The sequence below is a fragment of the Oratosquilla oratoria genome, chromosome 2, assembly GCF_046742065.1.
Source record: "Oratosquilla oratoria isolate Oo_2021 chromosome 2, ASM4674206v1, whole genome shotgun sequence".
NCBI classification, from domain to species: Eukaryota; Metazoa; Arthropoda; class Malacostraca; order Stomatopoda; family Squillidae; genus Oratosquilla; species Oratosquilla oratoria.
Window position 1 is genome coordinate 14,699,759 of NC_134778.1, and position 20,791 is coordinate 14,720,549.

General features: G+C 41.2%; 2 protein-coding genes across 9 annotated transcripts in view; one reads left to right on the plus strand and one right to left on the minus strand.

Moving 5' to 3' along the window:
- Nucleotides 1-20,791, minus strand: part of LOC143037054 (uncharacterized) — a 262,443-nt gene that overhangs the window by 147,402 nt on the left and 94,250 nt on the right. For 6 of the 7 annotated variants that reach the window (XM_076205210.1, XM_076205194.1, XM_076205180.1 and 3 more), the window contains exon 12: nt 10,743-10,778. The exons of the other annotated variant lie outside the window; for it this stretch is intronic. In XM_076205210.1, the coding sequence (XP_076061325.1) occupies nt 10,743-10,778 (36 nt within the window). The remainder of the gene's footprint in view (nt 1-10,742; nt 10,779-20,791) is intronic. 7 annotated transcript variants of the gene reach the window in all.
- The window catches only part of LOC143037104 (uncharacterized), a 56,491-nt gene that overhangs the window by 14,077 nt on the left and 21,623 nt on the right, over nt 1-20,791 (plus strand). For both annotated transcript variants that reach the window (XM_076205222.1, XM_076205228.1), the window contains exons 2-3: nt 19,517-19,816; nt 20,226-20,355. In XM_076205222.1, the coding sequence (XP_076061337.1) occupies nt 19,649-19,816; nt 20,226-20,355 (298 nt within the window). In that variant the 5' untranslated portion in view covers nt 19,517-19,648. The remainder of the gene's footprint in view (nt 1-19,516; nt 19,817-20,225; nt 20,356-20,791) is intronic.

Genomic DNA, 20,791 nt, shown 5'->3' on the forward strand with positions numbered 1-20,791 from the left:
CATTGGGACATCATGGTGTTTCATTTACCACATCCTCCTTGGTTTCAAATTGGGAGGATGACAATATAATATAAAGAAATTAAATAATTATAGGAATCTCGTTAAAACTGGGTGCACATCAGCTTAGCTTGATTCAAATACATCCACCTCAGCAAGGTAGAACTGTTGCGGAAATGGAAGAATTATACTCGCAGATACAGGACGTGGTGGAGACAGTTAAATATGATGAAAACTTTATCTGCGCAGGACATATGAATAATCTTGCGGGTGATGAACGAGGTGTGGAATCTGTGTTGGTAAATTTCAGTGTTGGAAATCAAAATAAGGGAAGTAGAATTTTTTATTTTTGTATAGTAGATGGTTTTTCGATTATGAAGACCTATAAACATAGAAAGTCACAAATATACATGGTATTGATGGAATAAAGCCCAACAAAATTATTCAGAATAATATATGCCAGACTTGTTTTTGGCAGAAATTAAGAGATTGTTTAAGGATATTAAAACAATTCCACTGGTCTCATGTGATCATAGACTGAATGTTGCAAGAGTAATTTTTTAAACCTAGAAAGAAGGTTAAAACGGAGCAAAAACCATTTCAGCTGGAAATTTGAAAAAAAAGAAGAAGAAAGAAGAAGAAATAGAACAAAGGAAAATTTAGCAGAAAGTACACTAACAGGAATCACGGAACAAAGAGGTATTGCGGCTGGGTGGAACTATATGAAAGAAAACATATACATAAACAGCAGAAAAGGTTGGAATACACGTGAAGTACGGAACAAAGAAGAAGAGTACAGCTTGATGGGGTGAAGATGTAAAAATAGCAACGAGAAGAAAATGTAAGCATGTAGAAGATGGATGAAAATAAGATGACTGGAAGATAAATATACATACAATGAGCTAAGACCGGAAGCAGAAGGAGTGAACGGAAAATCTTAAAACTGATGATTCCCGAATTGCCCTATTATCTGACCATGGTCGAATGTAGGTCTGGAGACTCTGTAGCCAAGAATTTTATTTGAAAAGATTCCAGCTAACAGTAAAACACGGCGGTTATTCTATGATGGTGTCAGGATCAATTTGGAGCAAACAAACATATGAATAAATAAACAAATCAATAAATAAATAATAAAATAAACAATACTATTCCTTACAGTACTGCCAGTTTTCCATGCAAGACGGTGCTATTGTTGAAACTTCAGTCTAGAAAATTCCCTTAATCACAACAGAATTACTAGACAGGAAAAAAAAGAGGGACCTCTGACAATTATAATTAGTCAACATAGGTATTTAACCTTTCATAGTGTAATGTTTCCTTTTCCTGAACCAAATCGTCTAACACCAATCAGAATAAAACGCAAATTATATCATGTCCTCGATAAAGGGTTAAAATATATATATATATATATATATATATAATCCTCGAGGAATATAATTGCATAAATATATAATCACTGGATATAGGAACAATATTTAGGAGTTCCAGTCTTTGGGTATTTTGAAGAACCAAGACATCGTTAGGCTTCTGCACAAATATTTTTCTTTTTCTTTTTTTTTTTTGCCACCATGCCAAGGTGTTCGCCACCGTAGATGAAATAACATGTAGTGATGGGCAATGTATCTACCTGGGAAATTGGCCGGGATGATCGTGCGGGTGAGAGCAACAGTAACCTTGATGAACCTTTCCCAAATGGTACTAAGGATTACAAAGGATAACAAAGGAAGAGGATCCCGACGGATCTTTTGGTCCATAACTAGGTCGGATGCGGAAAAATAATGATAAATAATAAACGAACAGATAAATAATAATAAATAGGCGGATAATAATAATAATTTATAATAATAGATCAATAAAGCAAAATTTAATAAATGGCAGATATTACAGCCTTTGCTCAGGTGTTTATCTATATGAATCTTAAAACTTCAACCTGTAATACATTGCACTGCCCCTGCAAGAAGTTTATTCCATTCATTTACTACACGGCTGGCGAGGTTGTTTCTACCCACTTCCAAATTAAATCTACTTCCTGACAACTTGAGACCATTATTTCTTGTCTGATTCGCATTTAGTGTGAAAATTTCGTCACTTTTGATGTCAATTCCTTTTAGAATCTTAAAGACCTGTATCAAATCACCCCTGAGTCTATGCGTTTTAGTCGATTTTCGTATGATTTATTTCTGATATTTGGAATCGGTTTTGTGGCTCGCTGTTGTACTTCTTCCAATTTGTCAATGTTTTTAATGAGATTTGGTGACCATACGGAAACAGTATATTCCAAATGTGGACGAACTAACGATTTATATAACTTCTTAATGACAGATGCACTTTTAATATCAAACGATTGCGCAATCAGTCCTAGAATCTTATTTGCTTTCCCTGAGGCGGAAATACACTGCTCAGATGATTTGAGATCGTTACTGATAATTACGCAGAGATCCTTTTCGCTATCCACTTTTGTTAACAAATTCCCAAATAACTTGTAACAGTATTGTTATTTTACCATATGCATAACCTTGCGTTTATTTGGGTTAAATTTCATTAGCCACTTTTCAGACCATTGTTGAAGTTGACCTAAACCTTCTTGAACATCTAATTGGTTTAAATAATCATTTGTCACTCCGCATATTTTTGTATCATCAGCAAATTTGGAGACAATGGATTTCAGTCCGTGGTCTTATCATTTATATATACTATGAATACAAGGGCCTTGCTGTGGATGTGCTGTGTCTTGCGACACTGCTTCTGACCCAGGGCAGTGGACAGGATGCAGGGATGACCAGTCATCCAGGAGGTGCCAAGATAAGAAGGAGGGAGGAGGGTGGAGGGGAGTGGAATATATAGGAAATGGAATGGGTAGGAGTGGTTTCTATGCCTTTTTCTTTTTGGCTACCCCCCATGTAGGGGGAAAAAGTCTTTGGTATATGTATGTATGATGAATACAAGGGGACCAAAAACGGAGCCCTGAGGTTCTCCACTCGTAACATTCTTTCATCTAGATGTTTTGCTATTTAGAACAACTCTGTTTACGACCGTTTAACCAATTACTAGTCCAGTTTAATAGGCTACCACTTATACCATGTGAAGCTAATTTATAAAGTAGTTTTTCGTGCGGGACGGTATCAAAAACCTTCTTAAAGTCTAGTAATATTAAGTTTATATTGTTTCTGTCATGATTTGAGTTGACCGTGTTGTAGAATTAGGGTAGGTTAGTCGTCCAAGAACGTTTCCGTCTGGATCCATGCTAGATATCATTTATTAAAGCTACCTTCTAAACGGCGTTCGACAGCATTTCTGATGATAGTTTCCATATCTTTTCTACGATTGAAGTTAAGCTTATAGAAATGTAGTTCACTGGCTCTTTTTTGTTACCCTTTTTGAACATAGGAGTAACGTTAGCTAACTCCCATTCTCTTTTTTTTTTAATATATAATCTCTAATGGAACAACAATCTCGTATTTCATTTCCTTCAAGATTCTTGGATGCCAATCGCCAGGCCTTGGTGTTTTATTAACTTTCGAGTTTTTTTTTCTGAAAGTACAAACTATTAACATTATTTCTATGTTCCTGCAACACTGTTTTGACTTCCTCTATCTTATGTAAACTATTCTCCTGCTCTCACTTTCACTTTATTCCTTCGATACGATGAAGACTTTTACGCAAACATACACAAGAAAACACACACACGTGCATAAACACACACATACACACTCGATCGTGCATTGGTTCCACTGTCGACCGTTTCATCAGCGATCCCTGTTCAAGTTGCACCCAGGACTTAGAATTTCAGCATCGCTGCACTGTGAACCGGCACTTCAACTCTGGTGGGTAAGGAGTTGCGTGTGTATAAAAATGGAAAGAGATAAAACATGAGAAAGATGGAGAAAGATGGAGAAAGATACATACTGGACCAAGGTAATATTACAGAAGATCCAAGAATGAGAACAAAATAATAAGAGATGAAGAATTTTTTTTTTCAGAAAAATATAATCGACAATTGTAAAGATGAACAAAAACTGTTCTACCGATTCGTTCATGGTAAAGTGAAGCACAGGAAAGAACTCACTAAGGTGAAAATGGATGGAATAGTGGAGTTGAGTATAGTCTCTCTCTCTCTCACGACTCGCGGCGCAGTTGCAGAGTTCCTGGCTGCCACTACGGCAGTCCGGGTTCGAATCCCGCCCAGGTCTGAAATAATTTCAGTATCGCTGCGCTGAGGGTCGTTACTCCAACTCTCGTGGGCTGGGAGTTGGGTGTGTGTGTGTGCATTACTCATAGATCGGTCATATACGAGCTCTGAGCTCTCTTCTTGGAGGGAAATAGCTGTCGATCACGAGTCCAACACGTGATCCAAGACCATGGTGAATCACACACAAACTAAATAGGGAGGAGGGAAACAGGAGAGGAGGACAAGAAAATTGAAAACGAAAGTGGATCATGTAGAAACGGAAGTATACAAGAGAAAATGAAAGAATGATGTAAGGCAAAGGGAGAGGGGAGAGAGAGAGAGAGAGAGAGAGAGAGAGAGAGAGATGAGAGAGAGGGGACCTGTCTGATACATGACAAAGAACAAGTGTGACGACTCCAAATCTGCACTACAGTGCAGAAAAAAATATTAACAGTGTGTACGTAGGTATCTTCCTATACACCAAGATCTTTTTCCACCCCTCACAAGGAAGGTATCCAAGACACCCATTCCACTCCCCTCCCCCCCTCTCATCTTAGCTCCTCGTGGATGACGGGTCATCCCTGCACCCCGCCCACTGCCCCGGGTCAGTGGGCAATGCAGCAAGACAGAGCACATCCACAGCAAGGCCGCTTCACTTAATCGGCGACCCCTCTTCCTCTCTGTCCCTTCATGCAGAAAAGGCGAAGACGGTATGCGTTCATTAGAAATACTTCATACCAGATCACTCAGCGTCAAGCCCCATTGAACAATTAAACAGTGCAGATAATAATAATTATGTACATACTGGTGGGAATTAGTAGTAGTAGCCCATATCTATTAATGGTCCCTCTGGCCTGATGTGGGCGCAAATGGTTCTAAATACAGTTCTCCGGTTAACCATCTCTGTGATGACGGTCGTAACCTGATATTGAAACTGTTGCTACTACTACTACTACTACTACTACTACTACTACTAGTAGTAGTAGTAGATAGAAAAGAGAAAAAGAGTAGCCGACCACAGTCATTGGCGCGAGAGGGTCAATGAACTTGTCGGTGGAGGACAGATCCTGACTGCTTTCACCACACAGTTCCACGAGGATGGAAGTCGTTAAAAAAAGTAGTAGTAGTAGTCGTATGTAGTTGGTGGTGATTGATAGAGGTGATGGTTCTGCTGATGTACTACCCTCGTGCCCTGGAAGGCCGTCGCTTGTGGCCACCGTGTCTCCTTTTCCCTTCAAAGCGATTTCCTCTACCGCCACTGTCTACAGACACAAGCGGTGGGGGGATAAAAAGCAGAACCAACAATAGCAGCGCCATCACGACAAAAACCTCCGTCTCATCGAGGCTGACACAGTCACGGGGCATCGAGAGAAGGAGGACAGGAACTAAAACAAAAAGAGGGAGAAGAGGATGAGGAGGAGGAGATACAGGAGGAAGAGCAGAGGAAAGAAAATAAGAAAAGTGCAGGGAATAAAGATGACGAGGCTATAAAAAGACATTCAGAAAGCAAGATAATAAGATAAAAATGAAGGAGAAAGCCGAGATGAGGAGAGAACAGAAGAGGAAAGAAAGGAATAGAAAGGAATAGAGTGGAAAGAGGAAAAGAGGGAAAAGAGAAGGTAGGAGAGAGGAAGGGTTAGGGAAGATGAAAATGGAAGGAAAGGGAAATTATATAATTGGAGAGGAAAGGAGAGAAGGGAAATGAGAGAGGGTTAGAAAAGAGAGGACAAGTGACGAGAGGAGAGCCGAGGCATTGTTCAAATCGTGTTTGCTTTGAAGGGTCGTTGGTCGGGCTCTCGTAGCAGCAACACACGCACGCACGCACGCATCCACCTCTCCACTGCCACTGTCGCCCGTAGCCTCCTCCTCTTCCTCTCTATCCATCAAAAGTAATATATAAAATGGCAATAAAAAAAAAAGTTCAATACCAAAACCTAATGGCGAGAGAAGTAAAATCCTTCCCAAAAGATTGAACAACGGGATTTTGGGATTTCCTCTCCCCTTTTAAAGGGAGAAATACGAAGGCGAAAAAGTGGCCCTTCAGCACCACATGGTAACGACCGCCTCTTTCGTCGTCCTCCTCCTCCTCTTTCTTCGCAGAAAGGACCAGAGCCCACGACACTGCCTCCCCCCCCCCTTCTCACCCCGTCTTCCTCGCCTGCAGTGACTTCTGCCGCCGCCTGTCGTCAATTTCTTCTCGAAGGAACTACTGCACTGGGATAGAATTCCTCCAACGTTCATAGCTCCACCCTTTTATGATGAAAATGATACAAAGGGAGTCATGATTGGTTATGAAAATAAGACCAAGATATTACTAGCTAGCTAGCCAAAGGTTTTGGGCCGGTCACCGTCAAGTCAAGTCGTTTTATTCCATTACATTCCACTGTTATGGTTACCAAGTGCACAGTATTTACATCCTCAGTTTGGCTAATCGAGATGAGACAGCTAGATGCAGGAACTGGTGCATTACTATAAAATTTACATAACAGAGGGCTGGTGGACGTCAATTTGCACCTAATAATTAATCCCGACCGCCTTTTTTCACACACTCCATACTGGTTTGCGCGACCTCTTTCGTTAAAATACAAAGGATAATCCATATCACCATGTGTTGTGTCTATACACCAAAGGGCTTCTTTCCTCTTATAAGGTCAGTAGCCGGCCAAGGCATGCACGCCTTCCACCCCCCCACACACAACCATCCCACTCCCATCTGTCACTTACTCGTTCCCCTTCTCATCTTAGCTCCTTGTGGATGACGGGTCATCCCTGTCTCCAGCCCGCTGCTTCGGTCAGAAACAATGTAGCAAGATGTCGCACATCCAGAGCAGGGCCCGACAGCTAAAGGAGGTTTACCCTCACGAATCTAAATATAATCTTGAATCATTTTAGATACCATATAATAATAACAGTTGCCTTGAGTTTCAACCATTGGAAACCCGCAGCCCCACAGCGGTTGGCAACTTTCCTCGGGCAGTGCGATACGTCTCTCTAGAAAGAAAATTTGAGTTGTTGCCCAGGTTGAAATAGTTTGGGAAAAGTCAACAGCTGTTAGCTCTCCTTATGTGAAAATGTAGAGGATATACTAGCCGAGGTGAACAGTTTTGGGTCCGCCCCGGAGTGTGAGCCACTCGCCCGTCTAGGAATATTGCCCCTAGAAAATCTTCGAGCGAAAGATGTGATAAAATGTTTAAATAGCACATCAACTATGGTGAAATATTGACTAAAAATAAGTAAATTTGAATTAATGAAATACAGATTACCCTGTAAAGCCAATTTTTTTCTCTACGCCAAGGCTATAAATTAGAAAAAGAGTAACTTATAAAAATTAAGCTGTGAAGCCAAGGTAACTAAATTAATTAAATTTTCTAATACGTAAACAAGTTGAAACAAGAGCTGTACAATAACCTATATTAAATGAATAAAATAAAGATTCCCCTGTAAATCCAAAAATCTTTGTCTACATCAAGACTATGAATTAGATACAAAGTAATTTATATAAAAAACTATGAACTCAAGGTATCTAAATTAAATGGAAATAAATTTGTGGCGTATATTTCATTGAGTTACGATATTTTAACAACAACGTGATAAAGAACTTTAAATAAGACAAAATAAAAGCGGTATGATAATTTATAATAAATTAAAACAATAAAAAAATCCCTTGTGAATCCAAGATTATGAATAAAATAAAAGAGTAACTAAACTGATAAAACATATATTTGTAACATATAGACTGAGTGAAGATGTATTAAGTAAAATATGATAAATAAATCAAAATAAGACGTCATATATAAGCGGTGTACTGTATATGAATGGTAGCGAAACGTCAGGGGTCGGTATTGTCCAGGCTGAACTGTCCTGGGCCAAAAGTCCGGTGATTCAAACGTCCGCGCACACAGCATGAAATGCCTCGAAACTCTAGTTGTGGGTCATGTCAGCATATCCACGGTACATCAGAAATCTTAATTAATATCTCGATACTGACGTGGTCACATGCTTTCATAATATGATGGGAGTTAACCGTATTAGCAGAAATGCCTCGTGGCTGATTTTTTTCGGTAAGATTATACTCATACAAGACGATAGGTCCATCCTCATATTTCTGTTAATTCGTCTTACACAACAAAAACAAACATGGCGTCTTGTTACTTGGGTCGAGCTCAGAGTTGTCGATAATGCATCACATCTTGATTATCTCGATACACATGTGGTTATATGGTTTAAAGCTTACAGTTATGATAAAATATGGTTCAAATAATTAATTAATGCCAATATAAACTAAAAATACTGAATATCGCCAGTTGTCGTTAAGGAGTATGACAGGTATGTTTGGAAAATAATGTAATAAATGTGTCTAAAAGCACAGGGTTCAGAAATGGTCGATCTGCGCACGCAAATCGTCGTTTTTTCCCTGGTCCATAATGCAAAACTGCATGGTTCTACAGAATTCTGCTTACAGATCACTGTTTTGAAGTGCGTAAGACAGAATGAGTGGAAGGGTGGTGAGGTAAACACCAGGAACCGTTGGAGTTTTATTACTAACGTCCTTTCAGGACGAAACGTTAGTAATAAAACTCCACCGGTTCCTGGTGTTTACCTCACCACCCTTCCACAGTTCACTGTTTTGAAGTGCGTAAGACAGAATGAGTGGAAGGGTGGTGAGGTAAAAACCAGGAACCGTTGGAGTTTTATTACTAACGTCCTTTCAGGACGAAACGTTAGTAATAAAACTCCACCGGTTCCTGGTGTTTACCTCACCACCCTTCCACAGTTCACTGTTTTACCAGGAAATGGTTGACCTTACTTTTAAACAAGAATGCCACAACAACAGCAACAACAACGAATTTTCTTTGAAAATGCGACATTTTTCTGCCCTTGCCTTTGTACTAACTTTAGTCCTTAATGGTAAACGCGACAACGACATTCCGTGTTTCTTGTCCGTCGACTCACAAAAGTGTTTCCGTAAATCCTGACTATTCGTGGGCGGAGTTTACATAGCACCATTTACACAAGTAAAGTGAGTCAAGAACTTTAAAAAATTCAAACAAAAATACAATTTCTGCTAACTTCAGCCCATAATGGCATCCATCATTAAGAGTGAACACAGCAACGACAAGCTCGTTGATGAGGAACAGTTTATGCATCATAAACGTGGGGGGGAAATGCCCAGTACAGTCATATACTGGGCGTGCATCTAACGGGAAAAAAAAGAGAGAATTTTTTTTTTATACACTACTATCTTTTCATTTTCTTACAGACATTCTTCCCCTCCCACACAAACAGATCCCGCGCGAGCGGGTGGTCTGCCCTAGATAGCCCATAGCCCAAGAGAAACTGCAAGGCGGGACTACATACAAAAAACGCCAAAAGACGACTTTGAATTTTTGAAGCATACAAACGAACATACCCTATCATCAACGAAAGATCGAGTAAATGCTAAGGAGCATATCCTATCATCAACGAAAGATCGAGTAAATGCTAAGGCGGTGCATGAATCTTTAAAAGAAAAAGTGAAAACGTCTTATCAATCAAGTAGCGTTCTGGCATCTCAAGCTGCTGTGTTTCTCGATGAAGCTATCGTCTCTCAAATGCCCAGTACATGTGACATAAACAGGACTACTGGGAAGTGGAGACAAAATCTTTCAAAATTTCCATTCGTGCCATAGATGGCGGGAAAGATTTTCTTCAATATATATCAGGTATTGACGATGAGGATCGCATATTCATATTTGCATCTGGGCTACAGGATTTGAAACATTTCAAGAACTGAACAATTGACGGTACATTTAAAGTGGCTCCAGAAATTTATTATCATCTTTTAACCATTCGTGTGCAGAAACATAAACTGAGCATTCCCCGTGTATTTGCTCTGTTACCAAACAAGACTTGATTAAAATATAGATGACTATGACCTCTCGTCTGACACCTTCCCTCATTTGAAGGAAATAGTGTCATTTACAATTGCAAAATATGTATACCATATCGATTTTTCTTAATAAAACATATTTCAGTCTCAAGAATTATCGAGCTGAACACGGTCAACTACTGTTTACCAATACAAAATCTGGAAGTAACCATCGATTTACATTTACTACTTTCCTCTATCATCCCTCTGGGTAACGTAACGTCGCCGGCCGCCGGTGAGGTGCACAAACTCGGGTCAGATTGAAACTATAATCTATCGACACCCAAGCCTCCGAACATTTGCTGCTTAGCCTGGCGTTAACCCAAGCAATATGAAACAACAAGACAATGAGTTATTTTAAGTATTTACTAGTCAATAATCAAGCCTGAGTAAACAGAAGATCGGCTATGCGTAAAACTTCACTATCGAAAAACATACATGATCATTAATAATTATTTTGTTGTGTAAGGGTTTTACCCTCGCCCGAATAAAATTGCCTGGTGGTAGCCAAAAACAAATGTGTACGTCATTAATAATAGTGGAAGAGACAACTGAGATGGGATTAACACATTTTCTGCCCCCGTGGGGCTGCCCTTGGCTAAAATGAAATCTTCTCTCGGCAGCAAGAACATCAGTGAGAAGGATAAAACAAAATACTCAGGTACTCACCGCAGAAGAGAATTCACCTCCACGTACCCGCCTTACCTGAAAAAAGGAAGACACCAATAAAAACGTGGAACGCTCCAAGCCCATTAGATAGTTTCCTAATGTTTTGGAATAGTTTTATTCAGGGACGCAGACGTGCACAGGAAATGTATATGCACACGCACGCACGCACACATCAATTGGGATCATACGACCCCCTCATCCCGGGGAGGAAGGGTCGTCGCTTCACTCACGCGTCATTGCCAATTCCTATAGTTTTTCCAAACAAGCTTCCATGCAGACACCCTTCCCATTCCAAATAACTCGACAGGTTCGATCAACTTGTCAAGGGCAGGAGTCCTGTTGCCCCACCTCCGTCTCTTCCATCGATTGTTGTCTCTTGCGGAGACAAAACGCTGAATAGGATCACCATCAGGGAAACGTGTCACATGCCCATACTGTACAGTAGGCTCAGACTGAGACTCATGGAACAGTCTCTGGTGTGATGCAGTCATTCCATCGATGCCCCAAAAAGAGGAGCGTCACTGTCAGTGGCGGACTTAGCCCACATGGCGCCCTGGGCGAACCTCACCTTCGGCGCCCCTCTTCCACATACACAGCTCTTTCCACGTTTTCATAGACTTTAGGTGTTCTCTCTCTCTCTCCTTTTATGGGACTTTTATACATTCGGTATAGACAGACTCAGGCGCTCATGGTTTGATCTGCATTTGGAAGGGGGCAATGCCGCCCCCTCCCAAGTGCCGCCCTGGGCGACCGCCCATAGGAAGAACTGCCACTGGTCACTATGCTCATATATGATGGAGCAACTGTTCACAAACGCGGTGCTGCCTCAACTGCATTTGTTTCAGGACATCTGCAGTTACCGTCGAGACAAATCGGCAACGCTCTAAATGCAGCGTTATCCTGGCATCAGTTAACAGACATTTCTCCCACTGCAGTATTTGGGCTGACACCAACAATGAACCCCAACGCATCTCAACCGTACTAGACTCCATTATTAATGAAAAAATGAACTCTTTCGCTTTTCGACCAACACCCACACACAACGACTCCTCAACCTATACCAAGGACATATGAACATCGGTTACAACGAAGACGAAAAAACAATACGACGAATCTTCTCACGCAAGGTCCAACCCTAACTCCTCGTAGTTCATAAAACACACACACACACACACACACACGATGAAAAAATGCCAGCCGCCCAATTCTCCGTTACAGGAAGTCAATGTCGTCTACAGATTTGATTGTTGTGTCAGTGTCGTCATTCGATGTACGCGCATGGCTATTTTGTCATCCCACCTCTAGAACGGAAAAAAAAACCATGAAAAGCACAAAACCCCCCTCACCAGACCAACACTAAAGGAGAACATAAGAATCGTCTACAAAGCGGACGACCTCCGACTCAAGATATCCGAATCCGTGCAGCATCTACATGGAGAAAGCGTCCATTAATTTCCAACTCGTGCCCATAAACACACACTAAAGCAATCGACGAAACCAAACAAGCTAATCAAGACCCGTACTGCAATTCACAAAACAATTGCTACCTCTCCCAATACACATCCGATATATAAACCCGTGCACCCATCACTTCCTGGAGAAGATAAATGGGGTCATCTCCGTATTAAAATCAAATTCCCCTGGCCCTTCAGGCATTGATTCACGCCTACTCAAACGCATGCTAGACAACATAATTGCACACATGGCAACGTTATACAACAGTTCACTTGCCTCTGGGTACTCCCCTCATCTCAAGGCTTCTCATACTATCCTCATTCCCAAAGTCCCCCCTTTCCTACCGGCCCATTCTCCCTTCTAAAGTACTTTGATATGGTGTTCAAGCATGTCTTCTACCGTCGTCTTGCTGGGTACTTGCAGGTGAAGAATGTGCTGAGAGACTGCTAGTTCGGTTTTTGACCGGAGCGCGGTACAGACGACATAATCTCCGTGATCACTCATTGGGTTCAAAGACCGCCAGACGGTCGCCCTGGTAAGGCCGCTCTGTTTTGTAAGGGTGTGAAGTCATTCGATACTGTCTGGCATGAACGCCTTAGTACAATTGTACCACATGTTCGACTTTGCTCTGCCGTTCACACGGTTGCTATGTAACTACCTGGACGACAGGACAATAAGAATAAAGTAGCGGGGCTCCCTGTTTCGAAATTTTGTGCCGAAGACTGGAGTGCCTCGGGGGTCAGTCCTTGCTCCCACTCTGCACAATCCATTTACGAATGACCTCACAGAGCCAGCTTACTCACGCAACCAGGATCTTACTCTTTCGTATGCGGACGACACTAACCATATTAGTAGACACAAGACGCTGCATGGAGCTTTACACGTAATGCAGAGCATACTAGACGAGGCACACGTATGGGAGCAACACTGGCGCATTAAGACCAGCGCGTCGAACTGCAGATTTCTATACTTCCACTGCAAGAAAGTTAACAGAATAATCACGAACATTCTTCTTAAGATAAACAACACAAACATCCCAGTAACAGATCGTGCCTGTGTGCTGGGTAGCATACTGGACAGTGACCCTACCTGCACCTCAGACTTCTGCAAACTGGGAGCAAGAGCTAAGGCTGTGCTGGGAAGGCTTAATCGCTTCAAAACCGCATCACTCCGCCAAGCGTCGATTGTAATTTAGTCAGGCCACTCCTGTGCCAGTCCTGGTCAGATGACATGCCCTACAGCCACCCCCATCAGAGAGTTCAGAATGTCATAGTGAAATTCATCATGGGTTCGCGATGGAGCGACTTCAGTACCTATGAGTCTCTACACCCAACATCCGTCCACTCGACCAACGCAATCACAAACTTCACATGAGGCACCCAGAAAGACTGCACCCTAAACAACAAACATTTGATCCGAAACATCACATCCAGACCTCAACGCACAGTGTATGGCCATGTGAATATCGCCCATATTCACTAGGAATCTTTTTCTTTTCCCGTGTTCTCCTACATAGACAACCCCTGACCACGATGATGCATTCAGATTTCACTTAGAAAGCCATAAAATATTATCATAATTTTTTTTTTTTTTAAATATTTTGCGTCATGATACTCGCGGCGCGCGGGAGGGAGGAAGGGATGGTAGTTGCTGACTACTCCTCCTCCTCCTCCTCCTCCTTCCAATTTATTCATCATTTAATTAATACAAGAAAGTATTTGTTTTACTTGCATCTATATTTTTCTTACCTTTCCGAGTACACTCAAATAGTCTACCTACCGTCTCCTTATTGATAAATTCACATTACATCAAAATAGTCTCGGGTAAAAATGATGGAAAACGAATACTTGTAAATTAAATGATTAACTTGGGAGGGGGAGGAGGGAAGGAGTCAGCAACTACCATCCATCCATCCATCCATCCATCCTTCGAGCCACGAGCGTCATGACGCAAAATATTCATAAAAATCCTTCATTTTAACTTTTTATGGCTTTCTATGTAAAATCTGAATGCACCATCGTGTTCATGAGATGTTTATGTAGAACACATGTTTTATTCTACACGTGTTATCAACATTGCTGTAAACATCAATTGAAAGTAAAGATGTGTATAAACCGATAATTTCTAATGATTGAAACCAAATTTTCCTATCCTATGAACAAAGTGGAGAGATTTAATATTTTCTGAAGGAGGTGAGGAATTTGCGTGTCGCTGGTGCCAGTGTGGAGCAGGACTACAAACTATATCGATCTGGACGGGAGAAATCGAGTGTAATTTCTTATTGGAACGGAGTATAGTTCAATATGTCAGTTGGAGTCCTACTCAGCAACCACCTGCCCAAAAATTCGTCATTAGACATAATGAAATTCAATACAAACTCAACAATGATACTGTCGCGGTTGACTTCCTGAAACCTTGCATTCAGCACGACCTTCCGAAGTGTGTATGTATGTGTGTATATAGTGTGTGTGCGAGAGAGAGGGGGGGGAGGGAGCAAGGACAAACAGAGAGGAAGGGTGAGAAAGACCGAACGGGAAAGAAGTGGAGAGAATGAGAATCATGGAGGGAAAATACATGGTTTTGGATCATGTACAGGACTCGTGATCGACAGCTACTACCCTCCACGATCAGAGCTCCAGAACTCATATTTTGAATGGTCTCTGAACTTACACACATACCCCATCCCTCTGCCTTTGCATCACTCTTAGTCCAAAATTGTATGATTATGCGATGGAGCACAGGGACATTTCTCTGCCATGCCAGAGTTCGAAACCTTTATGCTCACACCATAGGTCCTGCAGTCCTGCTAAGGTTTTGACCCAATGAATTATCATTTGCTGGTCTTGTCACTACTGGTACCTCTCCAAGCGAAAACCCTACTGATGGTTAAGAAGTCCTGCGAAAACCCTTGAGTAGCTTGTGCGGTTTTCAAAATGCCTTCCGTGGTCCTCTATTATCAGCCTTGTCCTCAGTTGTCACCAATTAGGGCACTACACTACAACTTCGCACACAGCACCTTTGAAGGTATCCAATAGTTGGTACCGATCCTTTAACACAGCTGGCGCGTTCACGCTTGATGCATGACGATGGGGATCAATAAACGCAGCTGGTTCCGTTTCGTGGCACAGCAGTGTGTGGCCTGCTAGTGCGCTAAAGGAGCAGCTCCGTGGACCTGTGAACCCGTTTCAGTGCCACAAGTCAACCGAGTGGCAATATCATCCACAGGTTATGCAGCCAATCACATGCTAGGGATTACATTAATACGAGTTTTAGATTGTGTGCTTGACCATGTGCGGGGAACCTGCGGTTGGAATCTGTTTGTGGCGGTATTACTACATGGAAGTTGAAGTTAATGATCTTCCAGTCACTTGTTTCCAGATCCTATCAATACCCTCACATCTCGATTTGTAGGTGCGCCCCTAAAGATTGCCAATTGCTCTCCAGTCTGGGCCCAGGGTTTTTAGCAATTAAGGTCATCTTTCCTCTACTCTTTTCCAATAAGCACAGCTGACAATTGGCAACTCCCCCCCCCCCGACCTACTCAGTCCTCTTCCTGTTAGCCGGTCACACACGAAGAAACCATCACTAAATGATTCCGTAGAAAATCAAACAGATACGGAAACAAAAGAAGAAGAAATACTATAGGGATTTTGTTTGTGGGGAATTTGGCAGCAGAAACACATCATCATAAGATTACAAGAGAAATGTTAACAGTTGAACTTGAGGTTGATATTTCCTTACATGAACAAGAAATTTGTGATGAGACTGATCGACAGGTTGGTTCGCCCGAGATATATAGCAATGGCGTGGTCCTCACATACAAAGACAAATATACAAATAGAATATAAAAGGTAGCAATCACAACGGTCACCAGCCAAGCTGGTTTGCCATACCAGGAAAGACTAAATAGGATGGAACTGTCCACATGGAAAAAAAAAATAAAAAAAAAAATTGATTGCTCGTTTTAGTCCTACGAACGGATAAACTAACTTATATCCACGTTTGACCATTGGAAGTGAGTGTCTTACCCTGTACACACGCACACATGGGCACGCACGCGACCGCGGCGTTTAGGTCAATAAGGGGGAGTGGAGAAAGACCAAAGATCTCTACGTTTGGGATGGCAGGGCCTCTTAAGGTCATGGGAACAAAGTGACCTGGGCCGCCTGAGGGATATCAAGAAATGAGTTTTCGTACAGACGCGTCAAACCTTGGGATAACCTAAAGAAGACAGTCCAACTAATATATGTATATACATATATATATATACATATATATACATATATATATATACATATATATATATACATATATATATATATACATATATATATATATATATATACATATATACATATACATATATACATGTACATATACATATATACATATACATATATACATATATATATACATATATGTATACACATATATACACATGTATGTATACATATATATACATATATATATTCATATATGTATATATATACATATATATACATACATATATATACATATATATATATATACATACATATACATATATATATATACATACATACATATATATATATATACCAAAGGCTCTCTCCCCTTACACGGGGGGTAACCAAAAAGAAAAAGGCATAGAAACCACCCCCACCCAATCCATTTCCTATATATTCCACTCCCCTCCACCCTCCTCCCTCCCTCTTATCTTGGCACCTCCTGGATGACGGGTCATCCCTGCATTCTGTCCACTGCCCTGGGTCAGAAGCAGTGTCGCAAGACACAGCACATATATATACATATATATATATATATATATATATATATATATATATATATATATATATATATAATATATAATATATTATATTATATATATATATACACACACACACACACACACATATATATATATACACACACACACACACGAGTATATATATAAAATCAAATCAATAAAATAGGGTAAGACGGAGAGAGACAAGATATCGTATATGTATGCGCACACAAACACAAAAATATACTGTGCATACCACTTAGGTGGCAAAGGGCTTTACAAAACCGTGGAACCAAATACATGTTAACCGGGAGGATTATAAACACAAACACAAAAGATTCCCCGATGGATCCGTTCGACCAGCGACCGACCATGCGTATCCCGGGGGCTGTGCTTAACATATGCAATGATCAGCGTTCAGATTTCACAAAGAACCCGATCTCTGGGCAATGCTGTGACCTTACACACATACCCCATCACCTTGCTAAAGGGGAACAATGACGGCTTGCGTGTCAGTGAAGCTTTAAATCCGTAAGCGGGGTATGGACTTTCCTCATGTGAAATCAAGACGCTAGCTACTATACCACCAAACCGCGCGCGCGTGCCCGTGACTCACCACGGTCTTGAAATATGTGTTAGACTCGTGATCGACGCCTATTACTCTCCCGAATGAGAGCTCAGGGCTCATACATATGGTCCAATCTATGGTTAATGCTGTGACCCTACACGCACACACACTCAACTCTTTGCCTAGTGGAATTAGATTACCGGTTTGCAGTGCAGCGATGCTGAAATTTTCAGCCCATGGCATAACTCGAATTCGGATCGTTGCATGACCGGTCAAGAGTTGTATAATTGCAACGTCGAGTAGTGTATACATGTGTGTGTTTGTTTGTGTACGTGTTTACCTACGAGTTCGTCTATGGTATTAGTTTGTGTTATATCCCCAAAGTATTCCTGAAAACAGTTTCTTTTATACTTCCGAGAAGTATTTATGTGATATGGAAACTTGTATTCCTTGATATCGCTCAAGCATGTAATATTTTTCAAATTGTTTCCCTGAATTCGCCATGCCTTCCCGTCCCAAACCAAGATACATTTTCTGTTTTTTTTTTATTTACCTGTACACCGTGATCACGTTTCCACTCTTCCTTCCCTCTGTTAAAAATGGCAGGTCCAAAATTTCTACTCTTTCCAAGCCTGGCAACCAATTGCGTCACTGCTCTTTGTATTTCCTTTATTCTGATATCCTCCATTCTGTACGGGTATGTGTACCTAATAATAAAAATTTTGCTTTAAAATCATTCATACTGTTCGCTAGGACTGCTCTTATCATTTAACACACAAGTTAATGCATGTGTGTCAAGATTTAATTTCTTCGTGTCCTTCAAAAACTTTCTTGCTGTCCTCTTGATATTCGTTCGCCCTAAACACATTTCGTTGCTCCGTACACAACAATCATCTCGCTTCTTCTGACAGCGTGGGCGATCCTAATTTGTCCAATATTTCTTAGTACGATTTGTTTGCCAGGATTGGCATAATTCCAGTTGTCGCCCTTTGTATTATCTGTTTTTTTTCCTAATGTGCGATAACTTAAACAGCTATCTTAGCTCGGAATCCGTAAACGAAGCACCTCAGCGTTTTTTTATCATTCATCGGAGTCCTGTGTTACTTCTGTAAACATGACCAAACATTGGAATATGAATAGAAAAACTCGAAATCAATAAAACCCGGGACCTGATGGTTGACATCTAACAGTTTTGAAGGAAATGCACTATGCAGTTACTATCACAATTTTTTTTTCAAAATATCTACCACGAACAAGGATATACAACGAGAATAGATATTAGCAGACGTTACCCTTATATTCAAAATGGGTGATAAACAGAATCCTCAGAACTATAGGCCAATAACCCTGACCTCGATCATAAGAAAAACAAAAAAATAATGATAAATAAAGACACATAAACGAATAAAATAAAATGAATGAATAAACTATTAAAATCCACCTAATTGTACAATACAGGAGAGTGGCAACGCTTTCGTGTGTGTATATGTGTGTGTGCAAGTATTTGCCTCATTTTAGTAAACAGGAAGGAAGCAACGTTCATTAGATCCTGCCTCCTACTCTCCAGTTGATCATACCTAGCCTCAAATTCATGCACATTTCCATCTTGGTCTATATCCTTAATTTCCAATCGTCATATCTAAATTTGAATTAATGTATTGTTCCAGCTTAGGCTGTATCACCTTCTAAATTATTCCAATTATTCAAGAATCTGTGTGTGTGTGTGTGTGTGTGTGTGTGTGTGTGTGTGTGTGTGTGTGTGTGTGCGCGCGCTTGAGCGTGTATGTATATGTGCGAATGTGTTTACTCGTTTGGGAGCGCACGAATGTGCGTATATACACGTTCATACACATTAAAAACCTACATCAATCTCCACGGCAATAAGAAAATGACAAAAGTTTCAATCATCCCCCCACTGTCCTTGACGGGGCTGTGCGTCTACAAGTGTCACTAAAATTGTTCATCCCCCCCCACCCCCGCCTGCAGGTGCGAAACCCACGGGTCAAAGGTCACTCCGCCTTAATCAACAGTTCGAGGACCGCCTCCAGCGAGAGACGAAGTCCGTTCTTCCCGTCTTACTCCAGCGAGCGACAGAGTCCGTTCTTCCCGCCTTCGGCCATGGCCGACCTGGCAGTCTCGAGCTCTCCTCCGCGCGTAAGGGAGATCCTCCGAAGGGACGTCGTGGCGGCTTCTCCTGCGGACTCCGAGCCTTCTGTGGACCAAAAGCTCTTCCTCGTAGTCAGCGTCGCTCTAGCCACCGTCTGTTTCTTCACCAACCTAGTACAGGTAATGCGACCCTTGTACCTGATCACATGATCATTACTAGTCACCAAGTCATTCCTCAGTTCCCAAATTATCACTCAAGAACACATTTTTACATCTTTTAACACTTCGGCTCGGTAATATATTCTACAGCTTCTGTTCTAGCTGACAGGAGACAATTTTGCTTTGTTGTCGGTGACATGTTCAACAGTCTCAATCTAATGACAACCCATTTTACTTGAGTCTGCCTCCTCAAGCTCCATTAAGTAGCCTGTTGTTAACATGAGAAAAAACCTAAGGGAGTTATTTGCTTAAAAGGGACGCAACAAAGTCACCTTCTTCCCATTAGCCTAAAATACTGTTTCTCACCCTATCCTCTCGTCGGGCCTTCATTAATGTTTTTTTTTTTTTTCTGTCCTCACGTCCCATGCAGGTCGCTGTATTCGCTCGGCCGTCAGCCATTAAGTCTGTACAGGCCGTTCTCCTGTTGTCGCAAGCACTGAGTGGACTTGTAGCTTCCTTCGTCGTCGCCTTCCCCATCCACGTCATCTCGGCACGAGGAGGTACGTCTCTACAACTTTTATAAGTTGCCTGACTTGATTATGTGATAGTCACACACAAAGAGAGATAATGTCGCTCCGTCCAAAGAAATTCCTAAACCCTTTTCTTCCTCTGCATGTGTGATTATTTCATCTTCCAATTATAACTCCATTATGATCTCTTCTTGCTTTGACAATTTTCCACTGAAGTTCATCTTCCACTTCAGGCTTCATTCATAAACTTTATCTAAGTTTTCTGTAGTCAATTACAACCTCTTCACTTTTAACTCTTTTCATGAGTTTGGCATCATCAGCAAATACATTTGCGAAGTTATTCATCATATCACCGATGTACTCTAAGCCCTATTGGTACCCTACTAGACACCCCTCTTCAATCCACTAGTTCAATATTCACTATTGTTTGCATACGCCTATCATTCTGGAAATACTCCATCCATTC